The following is a 17,270-nucleotide window of genomic DNA, read 5'->3' on the forward strand; positions in this document are numbered from 1 at the left end:
GAAAGGCCTTTCCCTGTTACAAGAGCAGTGAAGAAAACAAAAACAAACAAAAAAAAAAAAAAAAGGAAAGAGCTCTCTGAGAAAGGCCCTGGAGAAATACAGCCACCTAGATGTACAGTAGAACAATAATGCAAAAGCAGAGACAAGTTTGGCAGTCTTGTTCCGAGTGTGCCCCAAAGGTTAAGCACTCTAGCAATGACTAAGAACTGTCAGCAATCACTGACCTGTACTCTGGATATAAACCAGGAATATAAATAGGTATTTTCTCCCCTGAAACTACAAAAAAAAAAAAAATACAAAGAGGAAAAATACAAAGTCACAATTGAATCAGAGAATACTTTCCATAGTCAAAAATGAAATACTGGCTTCAGAAACATTACAGCCATCTGCTCTGTATCTTAAATAGGGTTAATCATAAAAAAGAGGTGCTTGTAAAATCTGAAGTTTGAAATATTTTATTTCCCAGTATATTGCTAAATAATTTTGCAGTTAAACCAAAAAGGAAGAAATATCAGAGATGAATATGGAATACTTACAACTAGGAAATGGATGCTGAACCATCTGAATTTCTATAAAAGCATCAATAAAAAATATAAAAACATGGTCTCACAAAATTAATTAGAATCTGAAATGCCAGATTGTCTTCACAATGGCCACAATATGAATATTGATGGATTTTTGCAACCAAAAACTAATTGTGACTTTGCCAAAAGATGGCTTAATACAGCAATCAAAACATCTCTAAAACCTGGGACTTGCATTTCTGCAATTTCCTATTCTCTCAGCTACTCAGCATTCAGTAAGCAATTCTCATTAGAAAAAAAAATGCTACCTGGTCACAATTTTACTCTCTCATGGAGTTGTGCTATATCTCAATATATTCTTGGGAAAATAAAGTGAATAAAAAGCTAAATAGAAATAGACACTCTATAAAAACTACCTGTAAAGTATCACAAGTCTGGAAAATATTTATGGCATTACACAGGCTACTATGGATGCAAGGAAAAAAACTGCAATTTAACCATTTCATGAATATGAACAATGCACTTGTTCCCAGCCATTTAGAATGATCTGACATTCCAAATGTTTATAAAAATTGGGTAATAAAAGAATTAAGTCAATACCCTTAAGTACAATAAATAATGGTGTTTATTATGGTCGGGGCTGACCATGAGCGTTTGTTCCATATCTGCTTGGGACATTTGTAAAACCAGTTCTGAATCCTTGAGTTGCTCCCGTTCCTGGTATTCCAAATCCTTGATTGAATACATTGCTGTAGGGTGCGGATCTGTGATTAAAGCCCAATCCGTAGGGCCTTGTCTGAGTGTTTAAAAGGATGACTGGACTCACATTTTTGCCTGGTGTATTAAAAGAAAACTCTGGCGGTGGGCTGCTGGGCTTAGCTGGAGTGGATGTAACAGGGTTCAAATTATCAGCAGCTTTCAAAGATGGCATTGGTATAACATGATGATCTGAAAGGTTCAGAATGTTGTTTGCAATAGGCACAGATGATAAGGTAGGTCTGACCCAGTCATCTTTGAAAATCTGAACAGTCAAGGTAGAGACCAATGTGTACAATCTGTTGGTGACGTGGGCAAGTACCATCTGTTCATTTGCATCTCTCCGAATTCGGACATGTACTGATCCAGCCTGGAAAGTGATAAAAATAAGTCAGCTGTTAACTGTGACTTCAGTAAAGATTCTCCATATGCATTCAAGAAGAGGCAAGTTCTGCAGAGAATTACACAAAGACCATTCGCAGTGGAGACTGCTGACTAAATTGAGAAACTTATTTAATAATTCCATAATTAGGATACATTTTGATCTTTCCTAGTCTGTTGATGTCTCACGAACATATCAAGATCGTTCAGGAAAAGTGAGTCTTAAAACCAAACTACAAAATACAACAAGTGATGTCAGGAAAGGAAAGGCAAGAGCTGGGAAAAAAAGCGGCCCAAAAGAAGAACAAAGTGCAGACAAACTCCACATGCCAAACGTAGGAAAAAGTCTCGTCATAGTGCTGTTGGAGCAGGCCAACGTGCACGACAGACACATTCAAATTGGGACCGTTAGCAAGAACGGGGGCAAAGTCCCCTGTGGAATGCAGCCTAAGTTTCTCCTGGAAAGGGGTGTAACTGTGGGCTGCCCTTGCCATCCCCTCAGTGACATCACCTTGAACGACTGCTGCAGAAGAGAACAGGACATGAAACAGAACCCCTCACATGCTTTTTCAGTTGATATTTAATAAAGAACATGGTTCACAGCTTGTACCATTTTTACATCAGATTGTGCAGCTGAAAACATATTCAGGTCTCAGGAAGTTTCTGCTACCATCTGGAAGATGCCAACAGATAAATATGCACACAAAGGCCTTGTAAATATCTGTGATCAATGCAACAATGCTGCAATCCAGTATTTTGGGTGGCAGAATAGGAAAAGGAAAGTAATTTTCACATCAGCAAGTCAGAGGTGCTGCCTTTTCTTTTTTTAAGCAGGGTAGCATGCTAGAAGAACTCAAGAGGTAGAGAAAAATTCTAGGAGTCTTAATTGTTGGGGGTTTTCTTCACTGCCAAAATACAAAAGAAATTCTACAGTTGTAAAATGTATGTTTTAATCCAGAGCTGCAATATACATAAATAATATTAACCAATAACAAAGCTTTAAAAAAAAAAAAGACAGGGGAAGTGAAGTTTTGCAATAAATCACAAGGACTGCGTATTGACTCCAAATTTTTTTATATTTAAAATTTCAGAAGAAATATCTTACTTTATTTAAACAAAGAATTTAAAGTAGTAACTGACAACTCTTTTTTTAAAGGCTAAAAAAGACAATAATGACATAACTTACCAAAGTGCCAAAACCTAATGTCCAGAAATGCTCATTTCGAACTTCCAAGACACCATCCAAAGTTGAAACCTAATTTTACCAGACATCCAGAAATATGAAATATTTCAAGTAGTGAAATAAAAGCTTCCATAAACAGAATGGACGATGTCTGTTAATGATGCCACTAATGCTTATCTACAGTACTTTTGCTATCCTTACACATCCAAATCCATCAAAAAAGTGGATTTAAGTAACTCATTTCAAGTAACTCTTGCTGCCAAATTGCAATATTTTCTCAACTTGATACACTGTAAGTCAACTGTACTCCTTTTCCTCCCCCCCTCCCACATTTGTAAACCACTTCAACAGTAGCTCAAATTTAGTTAATAAAAACAACAGCCTGCACTACTTCAACAGATTTCTTCCAGATACCTGAATGACACTATTCATCTTAGATAGCAAGATCCATATTTTCTGCTGGCAGCTAAAAATAGTATTAAAAAAATAATTCTTTAGCAATCTGCTTGGACTACTCACAAAAACTCTTCATATTCCTGAATGCTTATTTAATGTTAGCTGGGCACACTGTTATGTATTCTACACTGACTTACCTCTCTAAGAAGTTTATCTAACTGGCCAATCACATGAGGTGGGGTTGTCTTTAAGAAAAAAAAAAGAAAAAAAAAAAAAGAAGAAAGTTATAATAAAGATTATCTGTCCCTGTTTAAGTAAGAGAGCCTTTAAGTCTGGTCTACCTTCACAAGAGACCAATGGCATTAAACAATAAATTTTTGTGAGCCCACAATGCCTATTTCTACTGCTTTTAAAATTCTTCTAGCACATCACAAATTCCCCTGGGAACACTTCATAGTCAAATGCTTAAACCAGATTTTATGTTTTTTGAAAAAATAAGGACACTTAACAGAACTGAAACCACAATAAACCTTGTTTTGTGACATTGCCTTACCTGGAGTAGGACTTTCCCACTGTAGACACTCATGGGATACATGGTACCAAACGTCATCAAAGCAATTGCTATAGCAGAGGCTGTGTCTACAGCAAAATAATTGCTAGAGAAAGAGCAATTTTAAAGAAAAACAGGTATTTATGTTTTTGAAAGACACAAGAATTTTCTTTTGATTCTTTTTCATTCTTTTAAATTAAATACACTTACATCTGAACTATACATCTTTAAAAAAATTATTCATGGAGTTGCAATCCATTCTTACAAAATACAGCTTTTGATGAGATGATCTCTTTCATATAAAAATGCAATTTCCCCATAGACTTGATACAAAGAGTTACCTTTTAAACAACAACTGTACGTACTTGATTTCAATAAGCATATATGTAATGCAAAGAGCTAGAGCTCCAGCAATATCTATCAAGACAAAAGGGTTCATTCGTGGCAGGAAGATGCTACTCAATCCTGGGATGATTCCGCAAACACTGTAACAAAGCAGAAAAAGCAGTTGTCAGCTAGCTGTTTGTCATTACTTCAAAACCCAAGAGTTATACCCACTATTTCAGCATTTAACTTCAAATACACCTTGCAGTCATAGCAAATGTTGTCTCTGAGGACTGTACAGGCCCTTCTAATTCTGCTCAAAGTTTTGAAATAGTCTGATGTCAAAAATTAATCGAGTTTAGATCCACACCACATTCTCTCTCATATCTGAAACTAATACTTACCTCTTGCATCTTAAATTTGCTTTAAGTCTCTTCCCATCTACAAAACGTTACATCTACAAAACTACACTAACCTTTATACAGTTTTTCTACATGTTAAAATACATGTCTTGTGCTACTTTCTTTTCTCCGGTAACATAGCTAGCTCAGTCAGCTGTATGCAACATGAGTACTTTACAGGTTCGGGTATTGCTACTTCATATATGTAAATCTTGCGGGGGGGGGGGGGATGTGTGTGAATATCCCTAGTCTTCAATCCACCTGCTACCTTGGTGGGCAGAAGTGTTCTAAACCCAAAGCTAACTAATTCATGGAGTCTGAAAAGAGGGAGAAGAGCAAAAAACCCCTGACGGAACACTGGTAAAAGCTATGTATTTATAGGTATCTCCTATCAATGAGAGCCTGAAGAGAGAAAAGCATTTCTGTACTTCCCAGTTAATGTAAGTGCATGTCACATACTAGGGAGTTTAAAGGAAAAGACAACATGAAATGTTTTGTTGCTCTGTTTAGAACGAACCTATGTTTAGACATCATGTGCTGGTCTGCTCCTGTAAAAATTTTAATCAACATAATTATGTACAGGTGCAGATATTTTGTAGTCAGCACTGCTTCACAGAACACATCTGAAATAGCTGTATACATACTAAGCAAATTTAGCAATTTAAAAAGAATTGTTGGCATAGTTGTCTGCAGGTTATCTCAAAACTCATTAGTATTCCTAGACTCTTGATCTGGAAGCCCTTCAAGTTATTCGTGTCCTTCCCCATAGCACTGTGTTACTACATCCTTAAAGAAGAACTCTGCTAGTCTCTGTGATTGCTATCCACTTTTTTTTTTTTAACACTGAAACTCGAGGTACTTGGGCAAGCCTATTGTTATTCTTCCAAAGCTGTTTTGCAGAATTTTGGTCTGATGATAAACCAATTCTTCTGTTTAACAAGCCTGTGTTCTCTGCTTTCCTCAACTGTATACAATATACAAAAATCACAACACAGAGACAGATGGGCTTTGCAGCATAGTTAATGTGTTACACAATATGGTTTAACATTCTTATTTTGATACTAACAGCATAAGTACTTGGAAAAAACATGTATAGCTCAAAATAAGTATTTCTGACACCTGACAAAATTATTTGCAAACAATGTTATCTCACATTCAGATATCCAACACAAGCCAGGGAGTTAACAGACAAGATGAATGAGCAACACTGCTTCAGCCCCTGGAAGACGCAGACTTTCCAGTTTCCTGCTAGACACGTGAGGAGTTCCTGTGAGTAACCCATTTCATACATCACATTTAAACTGCAGCCATCCTAGCCTCACCCCACAGAGTAAATAAATTACTACAAAAGATATCGCTCGGGTAACGACTGTTGAGAAATGCAGTTCAAGTCTGTACAGGACAAAGCTTGTTTACCTCACCTCATCCAAGGAGAATTACATACAATGTACTGAACATATTCAAAGGGAAAGCTATGCAGAAAGATGTATTTCCGTTACATTGATGTATCTGGGAAATATGAGAGACAATGTTTGCTCTAGAGTTCATGCACTAAACCTACAGTACATAAAGCTATCTTAAAAGCTCTAACACACAACAGTTGATGCCTCAATACCCATCCAAATCATTATTATACACAAAAAACCAACACTGCCTTCCAGAAGCTAGCATTTTTGAAAAACTTACAAAGCTTTACCTTCTACTAAGATCTGCAACATGCTCCTGAAGCCAACTTGTGCTGGCAGCTGCAAAAGAAAGAAGGTAATTAAATTATTATGAGTAAAAGTATCCATTTTAAAGTACACCTACAGTTTTATTTTAAGGGGAGAACCCAATACATTGTGAATGAACAAATGAATCTCAGATTCACTGTCTCTTGAAAAAAACCAAACAACCCCAACGCCTGACTTTTCTAGGCAGGAAGTAAAATGCCCATCTCCCATAATAATCTGAACTAAGTAAATACAAATATAATTGCAGATTATAACCATCATAATTATCTTTTATATCATATAAAGTATAACACAGAATTATAACTATAAACAATTTACAGTTAGCAGAACGACTGCAAGCCTACTTCACAGTGAAAAAGTCCCAGGTAAAAAATCTATTAAGAAGAATTACTGCATTAATTAATTTTTAATCCATTAATATATACATATAATGTCTTTAAAGTTCTGGTATCTGTCAGATGACCTTCACTGGCTGAATCCAAAAGACTGAAAATAAAGGGTACCTCAGCATTAAAATGATACTCAGTTTGTCATATTAATGACTACACACTACTCTGAGAGCCCTATAAGCAAACTAGAGTTGAAATTCGGATGGCAGTTCTAAACTACATGAAATTATACTGCTGGAGGTAACAGTAATATATACCTGCTAGTTAAGAAAGTTACCAGACAAGTTATACCTTGATAAAAATAGGAACATTAAAATATTTTCCCAATTCTTGTTACAGACTAATTTATCACATACCTTCAGAGACATAAGCAAAAGGCTTATTCCTAATGGAAAGCATTGTAAATAAGTTGAAAAAGAGAGCCACGAAAGTACCAACCAGCAGTCGCCCCCTAGGGAGGGGAAAAAAAAAAAAAAAGTATCTTAATTTCACATCATCACGAAACATGAAATCAAGCTGTAATTACTAGTAACAATATCGAAACACTTTGCTTTATATCTTACACTGAGACTGAAAACAAGAGTAAGATAAACTAGTGTAATGATTAATAACTGGCAGTGTATTATCACGTTTGGCATTATATGAGATCACTGCGCTTTGTACATTAGTGTTCTCACATTAGGCTGTACATAATGTTGAGTAACAGTTCTTAACTAATTGAATACATGCACACACATACGTGTGTGTCCTTTGAAGATATAAATACATTGTGCCCTCAGCAGCAGAGCTTTTTTCCTCTGGAATTATGCCCTATGCCCCTACCGTTTCCTAGGAGAACTGTAACTTCAGCATACATCCCACATCCCAGCCTTTTGTCCCATAACACCTTCTTGTCCTTTCCGCATGTTCTTTATAGCCTTCATCATCCTTGCCGCACCTTCAGTTCCCTAATGATCGCAGCATCCTTGCCCCCCCATACCAGGCCTCCCAAGAGGCCTCCATAAGAAATGAGCGTAACTGGACTAGCAAAACCAGCAATATACAGTTAAATTGTTATTTAAGAGAGCACATGCATTACATTTCAATTGCACCTTGAAAATTGTTTGCAATATAGCTTGCGCACAGTTTGAAACAAATGCCAAGGCCCCAAAACCAATTTGGTGTTGAATGTACTTGCACAATTAACACATGCTAGATTAAGAATCAGAAACACAAAGGGACACTGAAAAAACTATCATTTTACATGTCAAAATTTCTTACGTGTGTATCTCAGGTTGTTCCAGAAACCGCTCTGCACTACAAAAATAATTGAAAATTTGAGTTATATTCATACAGTAACACCTTGATACCTGAAGCATATTTTTTCCGTTCTGAAGAATTAGCTGCCATTCATAAATAAAACCCGACAGATACAGTACTGCAAAAAAATTAATTGCTTAAATAAGCACAGCAGTTTTTACAAGTGATGAAAGCATTTAACACTGAAATGAAGCAGGGTGTAATTTAGGGTGTAATTTCCCAGCTATTTCCAAACTGTGCCACGTAGGTGCTAGCTACCATGAATGCTGCCTTACACAATAAAAAGATGCTTGTAAATGAACATGACAAAAAATACTGCTACTGCCACCGCCGGTGTTGGTCACCACAACAAACTCAATCTGAAATCCCTGACTTTCAGCCTCTTACCAAGCAAGGCCGAATAAGACCTTGGACACTGTGGAGGAGATCTCAATCTTTTTTTATCCACCAGGAAAATAAGAAATAAGCTTCAGCTGTTACAGAAAAAACTATCCTAAGTTTCGTGAATTTCCTGAAATTGACGTTTGAAAACTTGGGAGGCTTTGACAATGCGTCACTATTAGAATTCAGTATAGCAGATCAAGTTATAGTATAAAATTGCTAAGTCATTAACATAGCCCTTTATAGAGAAAATAGAGCCCTTGAATAGAAAAATGGAAGGTACACCGCCCCAGTACTAAATTCTAGATGTTAACAGAAGCCTCTTCATTTTTAAAGACTAAAATATTTTTTTAGGCTAACCTCCTGACATACAAATGCTTCCAAGCGTAGACAGGATGTCAACATAATACTTGAGCAAATTTTGAGGGATGAAGTTGATAGTTTAAACATTCAGATCCTTAATATATTATGAAGTTGCTTTACTTCATGAAGTAACTGAAGTAAAAAACAATATCAAAGAAGTTTTATTTATTAATGAACTTAAAAAGTCAAGATGCATAGGGAAATGCATAAAATGAAATGCCTAACTTTTTGGAAAATACGATTCTTAAGAAAATTGAGTCTTTTCCTTAAAAGCTGTTTAATTACATTTATCAATTTATCAGTTCCTATCATTACATCTAAAGCCTACGTGTAATCAACATAAGTGAGCAGTTAGGTTTAGCAATATTTAAAAAAAAAAGTTTTTCTACAATATCTCTCTACAGACAGCATTTGTAGAATGCGCACGCTTTTGCTCCATCTGGAATATCTTTGTACGTAACAAAAAAATTAAAGACAATGGTACATATCCCTACCTTTCTTTCAGTATAAAAAGAGCACCAAGCTGTGCCAGAACTGTAGATGCAAATACAGCTAGAACTTCAAACCTTTCAAACCTGAAATTTGAGAATTAAGTTTAGAAACACTGAACATTGAACAATGTCTCAAATGTATTCTGGTCTGTGCAAGAACCAGCAGGATAGACCTACTATTTCCAATTCTTTTAAGAGTGGACAGATGGGAAGAAATTGGAAGTTTTATGGAATAGGCATTATTTTCAAGTTCTTCTAAGCCAACACTCCACTTATCAAAAACAGCTTAAAATTAAGTATTTCTTAATTCTTCTTCCTGTCCCTCCCATTTCCTCTCCTCCCCTATTCTGTAACTGTTCTTTACAGCAAGAGTCTTGGGTCTCCTTATTTTTAGGCTCTTCTACACACAGATTATTAGTCATGGCTGTCAGGGGATACGGGGCAGTGACAGTCAGCAATGTATCAAATGCTGTCTTATCAAACACTCGATCTTGTTATTAGTACTTACCCAAATGAATAGGCTGGGCTGGGTTTTTTCATCATTACCCAGTAGCTTATTAGACATGTTACCAAACTGGAAAAAGGGGGAAAATCAGATCAGACTACAATAAATAACTGCAGCCTTAAGAAACTGGATAATCTACAAATATCAAACTGAACAAATGAATATGACCACATCAACACCTCCCTCACTGTCGCAGTGATCGTTTCAGTGAATCCAGAAAAGGTGGTGCTTGGGAATAAAGCTAAGACTGCACGATGTCTCAGTTGTTCCCATAAAATGGGCAGCAAATAATTTTAGCAGAGTGGTAGTTGGACTAATTCCTTACACCAGGAGACAGCCTAATGCTGTACCCATGGCATGCTGTGCTTACAAAGGCTACCACCCACCAACCTGCTTCAGTTTAGAACATCACTCAGCCTAAATCAAGTTCACCATGACTCCAATGCAATGCATTTTCCCACTCAAGGCCCTGACACAAAACAGCACAACCAGAGTTTAAGCTGTGAGCAGTCCATGAATTTTTCTGAACGGGACCTGGAGCACGTGAGAAGTAACACCCCAAAATCTGACTAACAGGCAATGATGATTTGAGAAAATCCTTTTAATACTGTCTGGTACCAGACATAGTCATGTGACGCAAGTAATGAAAAGTACAAAGCAAAAGCCTATGAGAATCTCAAACTAGACACCCAGTAAATGCTCTTCTTACGGTGCTGTATGAACTTGCCTAGAAATACTGTAACCTGAGGAAGGCTGTTTAAATGAGAAGAACATGATAAGCAAGGCAACAGGACTGTGTCACTTCCTTTGTATCCCAGTGAAAAAGTAAAGCAAGCTCTTCCCTTACATTCTTTTAGAGATATACCATGAATTAGATGTAGCACTCCATAGTAAGTCTCAGGCTATGCCAAGTATTGCCTTTCTTTTCCCCAGTGTTGTTTGTCTACATATGGCCAAAACAGATTTACTTTTTTGGCTGCATTCATCTACACAAATTCTAATCTAACTGGCCATTCACTGACAGCCACAGGTGTCTCTTGCTATTTTCTTTCCAAGTTTTTCTCACACATTGAATGTCTGAAATTCCAATTATTTTACCCCCATGGTACTAGCCTGAATTTTTGTAGGATGAGTCTCATTTCCTTTGCCTATTTTTCCTCTCTTGACCGCTACGGACAACTTTTTTTTTTTACTGGAGCCCACCCAGATTCAGTGCCATCTGTGCCTTTATGCAGCCCTTTCTTAATTAATGACAGTGTTAAATCAGACTGGATCAAGAACTGTCCCTCTACTCTGCCCTCGTGAGACCCCCTGCAGTACCACGTCCAGCTCTGGAGCCCCCAGCACAAGACAGACATGGAGCTGTTGGAGCGAGTCCAGAAGAGGGCTACCAAGACAGTCAGAGGGTTCGAACACCTTCCCTATAAGGACAGGCTGAGAGAGTTGGGGTTGTTCAGCCTGGAAAAGAGAAGGCTCCGGGGAGACCTTCTAGAGGCCTCCCAGTACCTGGAGGGGGCCTACAGGAAAGGTGGGGAAGGACTTTTTACAAAGGCCTGCAGTGACAGGACGAGGGGTAATGGTTGGAAGCTGGGAGAGGAAAGGTTTAGACTAGATACAGGGAAGAAGTTCTTCACCCTGAGCGTGGTGAGACACTGGAACGGATTGCCTAAGGAAGTTGTGGATGCTCCATCCCTGGAAGTGTTCAAGGCCAGGCTGGATGGAGCCTTGAGCAACCTGGTCTAGTGGGAAGTGTCCCTGCCCATGGCAGGGGGTCTTTGAGGTCACTTCCAACTCACAGCATTCTGTGATTCTGTGAAGAACTCATGCCTACAGCTGCTGAGCAATCACATCCTCACAACATGATCCACAGCTGTGTGGACTAAAAGCAAAAGCAGAGGAAATAATACTGCTCCTATACAAAATAGTAAATTTGTATAGTCAGTAAGACTATTAGAAATGACCAGGAAGATGACAAAAATGAAAGAACCAGAAATTGATTTCTGCAGCAGAATTACTGAGCATTGTCCTCCCTTACAGCAAATCAAAACTCTTGAAAGAAATCACTGTGAGTCAATTATCTTTAAGTCCATCCCCTAATTAACCTAATATGTGCGTGCCAGGGCCATTCCATCTTCTCCTAAAACTAAAATAATAATATTCTATACAAATAGGAAATACAACATCAAAACTTTCCCCAAGGTGATAAAGGTCTGTTGAGTCACGATGACAAAGCTCATCAGATACAAAATTTTAAGAGAAATATGAGATTCCTAACAGTATCACAATTAGTAAATTGTGATAATTTATATCACAATTCTAACACAGTCACAGATCAAGTTAAGTATTTTTGTGCCTGTATCAACCATTCATTTCCTTTCTGCATGTTTGCTATTGTTATTTATGAACATTTTACTGTCAGTCAGATAAGCTATAGTATGTAGTGGGCAAAACAGACTGCAGGTAGCTGAACCATACTTTTTGAAAGCTGGTGAGCTAGCAAGGAAGATAATGTAGGTTAATAATTAAAAAATATATGCATTTTATGTGGTTTATTTCCCAACCACTGCTACCAATCTGCATCACAGATAAGAAATTAATATATTTCATGTCTGTATTATCAATGTTATCAAGCATTCAGAACTTCCACACTCAAAGTAGTAGTTTTAATATCATTTCATACAGCTATGGTGTTTCTCATCATCTATCTATCATGATGTACAATTTTATACTCATTTAAGCTATATTTAAACCAGTAAGTGTTTCTATATTGATGACTCTAATGTGTTTCTATCTGTAAATAAATTTTCTACACATACACAAATACAGGTATAAATGAACAGTAAGGCTAAATGGGAAAAAACCTCACCTGAAAAGGTCAAAGATTGTCAAATATGTGTAAGCAGTTAAAGCTGTAAAAAAAGCAAATATAAAACTTAATGAAATTTTTCAATGCAGAAATCACTGGTATTCTAAGTCCCTCTTGTTCTGCTCTTTTCCATCTTCTATCTACATAAACTGTCTCTGCTGATAAAGCAAGTCTCTCTGTCTTTTGTACAAGTATGTAATACAAATGTCCTAAACACACCAATATATTTAACTTCATAACAGGTTGATTATGGCAAACCTAATCCGGTAACAGTGCCCAGGTACAAAAGGTATCAAGCTCGTGACTAAGAATTTAAACACAGAAAAGTCAGGAGATCTTCCAGTAGCACATCATCCACCAAAGCAAGAGATCTCTTATGTGCATTACTGCAGCGAAAAGTAGGCTCAACAGAATTTTTTACTTGCTTTGCTTCTCCAACCCATCTTGAAACTGCAAGAAAACTCATGTCACAAATTAAAAATGTACGGCATTCTACTTTGAGTACAGATGATGGGAAGCACCTTGGAGCCCTGTACAAATGCAGAAGATACACAAAATATTGAACAGGGGCATTCCTGGAACTGGAGAAGCCTTTTGCCACACCACAATTATCTTCATTCAGCTGCAAGTGAGGGTCTTTCTATGTCACTGGTACCATTTACATTGGGAACAGGTTTGAGGACTAGCTTAAAAGTCAACCTTCTTGCAATCTCAGAGAAGGTACTGCAGGAAGAAAATGACCAGCGGGTCTGGAAAACCTTGAAAACTTTGAGGGACTTCCACCCACCCACACATGCCTGTGAGAAATGCCTCTAAACCAACTGTGGCAAATCAAAAGGAAGCACTTTCCAAATCTGGCTGTGCAGGCACCTAACTCCATTCTGTGCTGAACCTTGCTTTTTTAGTATGTTGGAACCTCACAAGTGAAGACAGACATGGTAGCTGGTTATAGGTTCAGTAAAAAAAGAGACACCTACCTATGCTGTTTGTAGAGCTGCACCACATTAGCAGGAATCCAATACATACTAAATTTATAGCACTGAACAGCAAGATCTTCCAGGACTGTTGATGAGAATAAATATGTATTTTATACCTTCCAAAATCTACAAGATAGAAATATCTCTCTGGTTTTAAAAAACAATATTACAGTACTTCATCACGCAAGCAGAACTGGCTTCTCTTCCCTCCCAAGAATTTACAACTCACTTCAAAACAACAAGACCATATTCTATTTTTAACTTTACAGATTCTCCCAAAACTCATTTATAAACAGTGCTTCTGCACCATGCTTAAAATACCTTTTTGGTCTAAAAGTCACCCCTGTATCATATTTGCATTTTATTACAGCATAAGCTACCTGAGTTTTGAAGACAGACTTATATAACTTTGTATCAGTGAGTTCCTGCTGGAACTTAGGTCCCAAAAACATCTGGGCATATTCAGTTTTCAATTCTACTGAACACATCGCACATAAGCACAGTTCTGGAGAACGCTAATTGACAGGGACAGGACATGCACAGAAAGGAAAAGGAACCAGGCTTCACAGCTGGACTTTTTTTTTTTTTTTAAGCACAGCTAGGAAATTTCAAAGAAAAAATCTCAAACTACACTGAAGTTAATAATATATTTTAACTTATCACAGCTATTTTTTTTATTATTATTCATTTTTTTTTAAAAATACTTACCCTCCTATCTGCTGCAACCAGCCTAAATTCATGTGTTAACTTTCCAACCAATGATCTCTGTGATTTGCGGAACAGGTGTATTGTCCCCTTAGAAAAAAATCAAGAGTTCAACTAAAAATTTTACTTAAACCATAGTTTAAATTAGCAAAAAGGAAATCTTCGTTAATGAACTATTTTCGTAAGTATATCAAAGACTCATTCCAAGTTTTTTGTTAAGTAGAGATAGCCCATAAACATTAAATACAACAACATTTTTTGTAATCATTTTACATGGTTATCATATTAGAAAATTATAAGTGACTTCAAGCTTCATTTAGATATAATGCAGAAGTCAAGTTTACTGGAAAACATACCAAAGTACCATTTAAAGAGTGTTTTTTACTTTCATTTAAATAAAACTACTACAGACAAAAACACAAATATTTTGCTTTATGAAAGCACACTTGCCACACAAAGCCTACTGGTTAGTTAAACAGGGAAATATTGTTTATACATATATATCAATGAGAACCCATCAAAGAAATAACAATAGTGCTAGTATCACCTGCAGTGTGGTGGACACAAGGCCAGTAACACAAGATATACAAACAGTCTCAGCCATGGCTTAATGTAAATTTGCACGGTAGCTGCAGTTGCTGTAGGGGCTCCCTCTCTTAACCTTACACTTACAAGCAGGAGAGCTCTTTCCTGGGGTGGAGAGAGTAGTAGGAGAGGGGACCGAGGGGGTGCTACGTGGCTCTCCTAGAAGTGTGACAGGGAGCGGACTAACAGCAAAATTCATCAACCATGCCACGTGCTCCCCTTTCTCAGAGGTCCCAAGCTTCCAGTCAAGATGCCCTCCATTCTACTCTCCCCACAAAGAAGCAAGCTTGTCACATGAAAAGCCCTTCTGATCTGCAACAGGCATTTGTGGACTTGTAATGGATGGTCTGTCACACACAGTGATTTGGGGCTGGACGAAGTAAGGATTGATGGTAGCTATCACATCTGTAACTGCCAGCAGAAGACAAAAAGACATACTAACGGGCTGGTCACCAAAACAGACTCAATTAACTTACAGACATGTTTGTCAACACAGCTGGATTTGATGTTATCTGTAGAAATAGACACGTGCCTTGGTGCCACGAATTAAAAAAGCAGTACTACAGACCAGAAATTTATCTCACTGGGGCAAAAGTCTGGCACTTACTATTTTCTTTACTAGCAAGTCCTTACACAATGAGTTTTTTCTCAAAAGAGACATACAGGATGAGAGAACAGTTGGGAAAGCTTTTGTAATAGGCAGCAGACTGCCTGCTTACAAAGAAGGCTGCTTTGCCGCCTCAGCGCCTGTTTCTTTCCCACGCTATCGGCACTGTGTCCATCACCACGCTGCGCCACAGCACAGCTCCCTGCTCCCTGAGGGATGCCGTGCACCAGAGCTGTGCACTCTGTATCCCAGTGAGAGCCTGCTGCAAGCCCACGCTAGCCACAGCTCAGCCCTGGAAGCAAGCTCTAATTCGGCAGATGTTGCCTTTTGGCACAAAAGGCTCCCTCACTCCTCAACTTCCATCAACACAATGGAGAGAAATGCCTCGGTGCTGAGCAGGGGGGCAGCTACCCCATACCTCACCCTGCCGAGGGTGCCCATGTGGCGCTGGAACAGCGGTACAAGTATTTCTACAATGAGCGTGAACATCTGCTCCAATGATGCCAACAGGTGACGGTACCTGTTCTCGGTACCTATGTCAGCTCCTCCGCACAAGAAGGGACCGTTCAGCCACCCGCTGAACGGGCGTACGTGGTGGTCGCTACCAACGGAAGGGCTTTTCTTCTCTGGGAAGTGAGCGGCACGGGCTGGGGCTCATAGCCCCGGGGGCCCCCGCGGGCACATGGGCTCGGGACAACGCAGCCGGTCTGTCCCGAGGCGAGCTGCGGGTCCCCGGCTGACTTGGTGCGGAGCGACAACCCCGAGGCTCCAGCCGCCGCCCAGCTCCAAGGCCGAAGGCGCATCACCCGTCCGAGCCGCGGCCCCTCTAACGGCAGCGCCAGGCCCGGCCGCCCCACCGTGGGTGCCCTGGGGCGCCACCGCCTTGGCGAAGGGACGCTTCCCCCAGCTCCCCACCCCGCGGCGGGCGGCCAGCGGCGGCGCTCGGCCAACGGGAACGGGTTACGCCACCCACGTCCGGACGCGGCGGAGGCCCGGGCGGGGCGGGGCGGGCCCCCGCGCGCAGCCACGTCACCGCCGGCTCGGCGGGGCTGACGCCAGGAGCGGAGCGGGGCGGGGGGACGGCGGCGCGACGCTCCGGGCCGGGTCAGCACCGAGCCCGGGGCACTCTGCCCTGCCCAGTCCCTACCCGGCGGCGGCGCAGGCTCCCCCCGCCCGGAAGCGGTGCCCGCGCCCCAGCCCCCTCCCCCCCAGCGGGGGCCACTCACCATATTACTCCCCGCACCGGAAGAGACGGCGCCATGCGAAGCCGGAAGAGGCGGAGGAGGCTTCCGTCGCTACGGTAACAGACGGACCCGTAAGGCCACGCGCGGCAGCGGATGTGACGCCTCACGGAAGCAACGCTCGCCGTGGGCCCGGCGCTGGGCGGTGCTATCTCCCGTGGGGCACTTCCCCCTCCTTCCCGGGGGCCCCGGCCGTTCGTCCTCGGCCAGAGGCGGGCGACAGGAAGTGGGGTGGCGGGGTAGAGGCTTTGCCCCCGCCCTCCGGCCCTCCCGTGTGGCGCAGGGACTTGGCGTGAAGCTCCGCTGCCCGGTGTGTGCGAGAATGCGAAGCGAGGACTCCCGTCGCAGTGGTCGCGATGCTCCAGACCGCAAGGAGGGGTTGGTCTCGCCCCTTTCTCCATACAAATAGACACCTAAAGTCATGATGGCGTCACCACAGCCAGCCTCGCTGCCGCTGCGTTCCCCACCTCAAATAGGCGGCTCTCGGAGGTTTTTTTTTTTTCCCCAGCAACGTGCAAAACTCCGAGAGGACAGGAGCTTTCAGAGCCGCGGGAGCTCTGGTGTTGAAAAGGCTGTCCCCGCGTTGCGTGCTGAACTTCTGAGAGCTGCTCCC

The 17,270-nt window shown here is 40.4% G+C and overlaps 1 protein-coding gene across 2 annotated transcripts; it reads right to left on the reverse strand.

Annotated features, from left to right (window-relative positions):
* Positions 1-439: 439 nt before the first annotated feature.
* SLC30A6 (solute carrier family 30 member 6) lies at positions 440-16,703 on the reverse strand. Of its 2 annotated transcripts, none has more exons than XM_086482331.1 (14): positions 16,643-16,703; positions 14,228-14,314; positions 13,520-13,604; positions 12,543-12,585; positions 9,680-9,745; positions 9,175-9,255; positions 7,898-7,933; positions 6,994-7,022; positions 6,212-6,260; positions 4,156-4,275; positions 3,794-3,896; positions 3,438-3,485; positions 2,848-2,916; positions 440-1,650 (listed from the first exon to the last, which is right to left on the reverse strand). In XM_086482331.1, the coding sequence occupies exons 1-14, from the start codon at positions 16,643-16,645 to the stop codon at positions 1,153-1,155; spliced, it is 1,317 nt and encodes a 438-aa protein (XP_086338457.1). In that variant the 5' UTR covers positions 16,646-16,703; the 3' UTR covers positions 440-1,152. The 2 variants fall into 2 exon arrangements, with proteins under 2 accessions (XP_086338457.1, XP_086338456.1); XM_086482330.1 differs by having other exon boundaries at positions 6,994-7,088.
* Positions 16,704-17,270: the final 567 nt, after the last annotated feature.

This window comes from Leptosomus discolor, chromosome 2 (assembly GCF_034619465.1).
Source record: "Leptosomus discolor isolate bLepDis1 chromosome 2, bLepDis1.hap2, whole genome shotgun sequence".
NCBI lineage: Eukaryota > Metazoa > Chordata > Aves > Leptosomiformes > Leptosomidae > Leptosomus > Leptosomus discolor.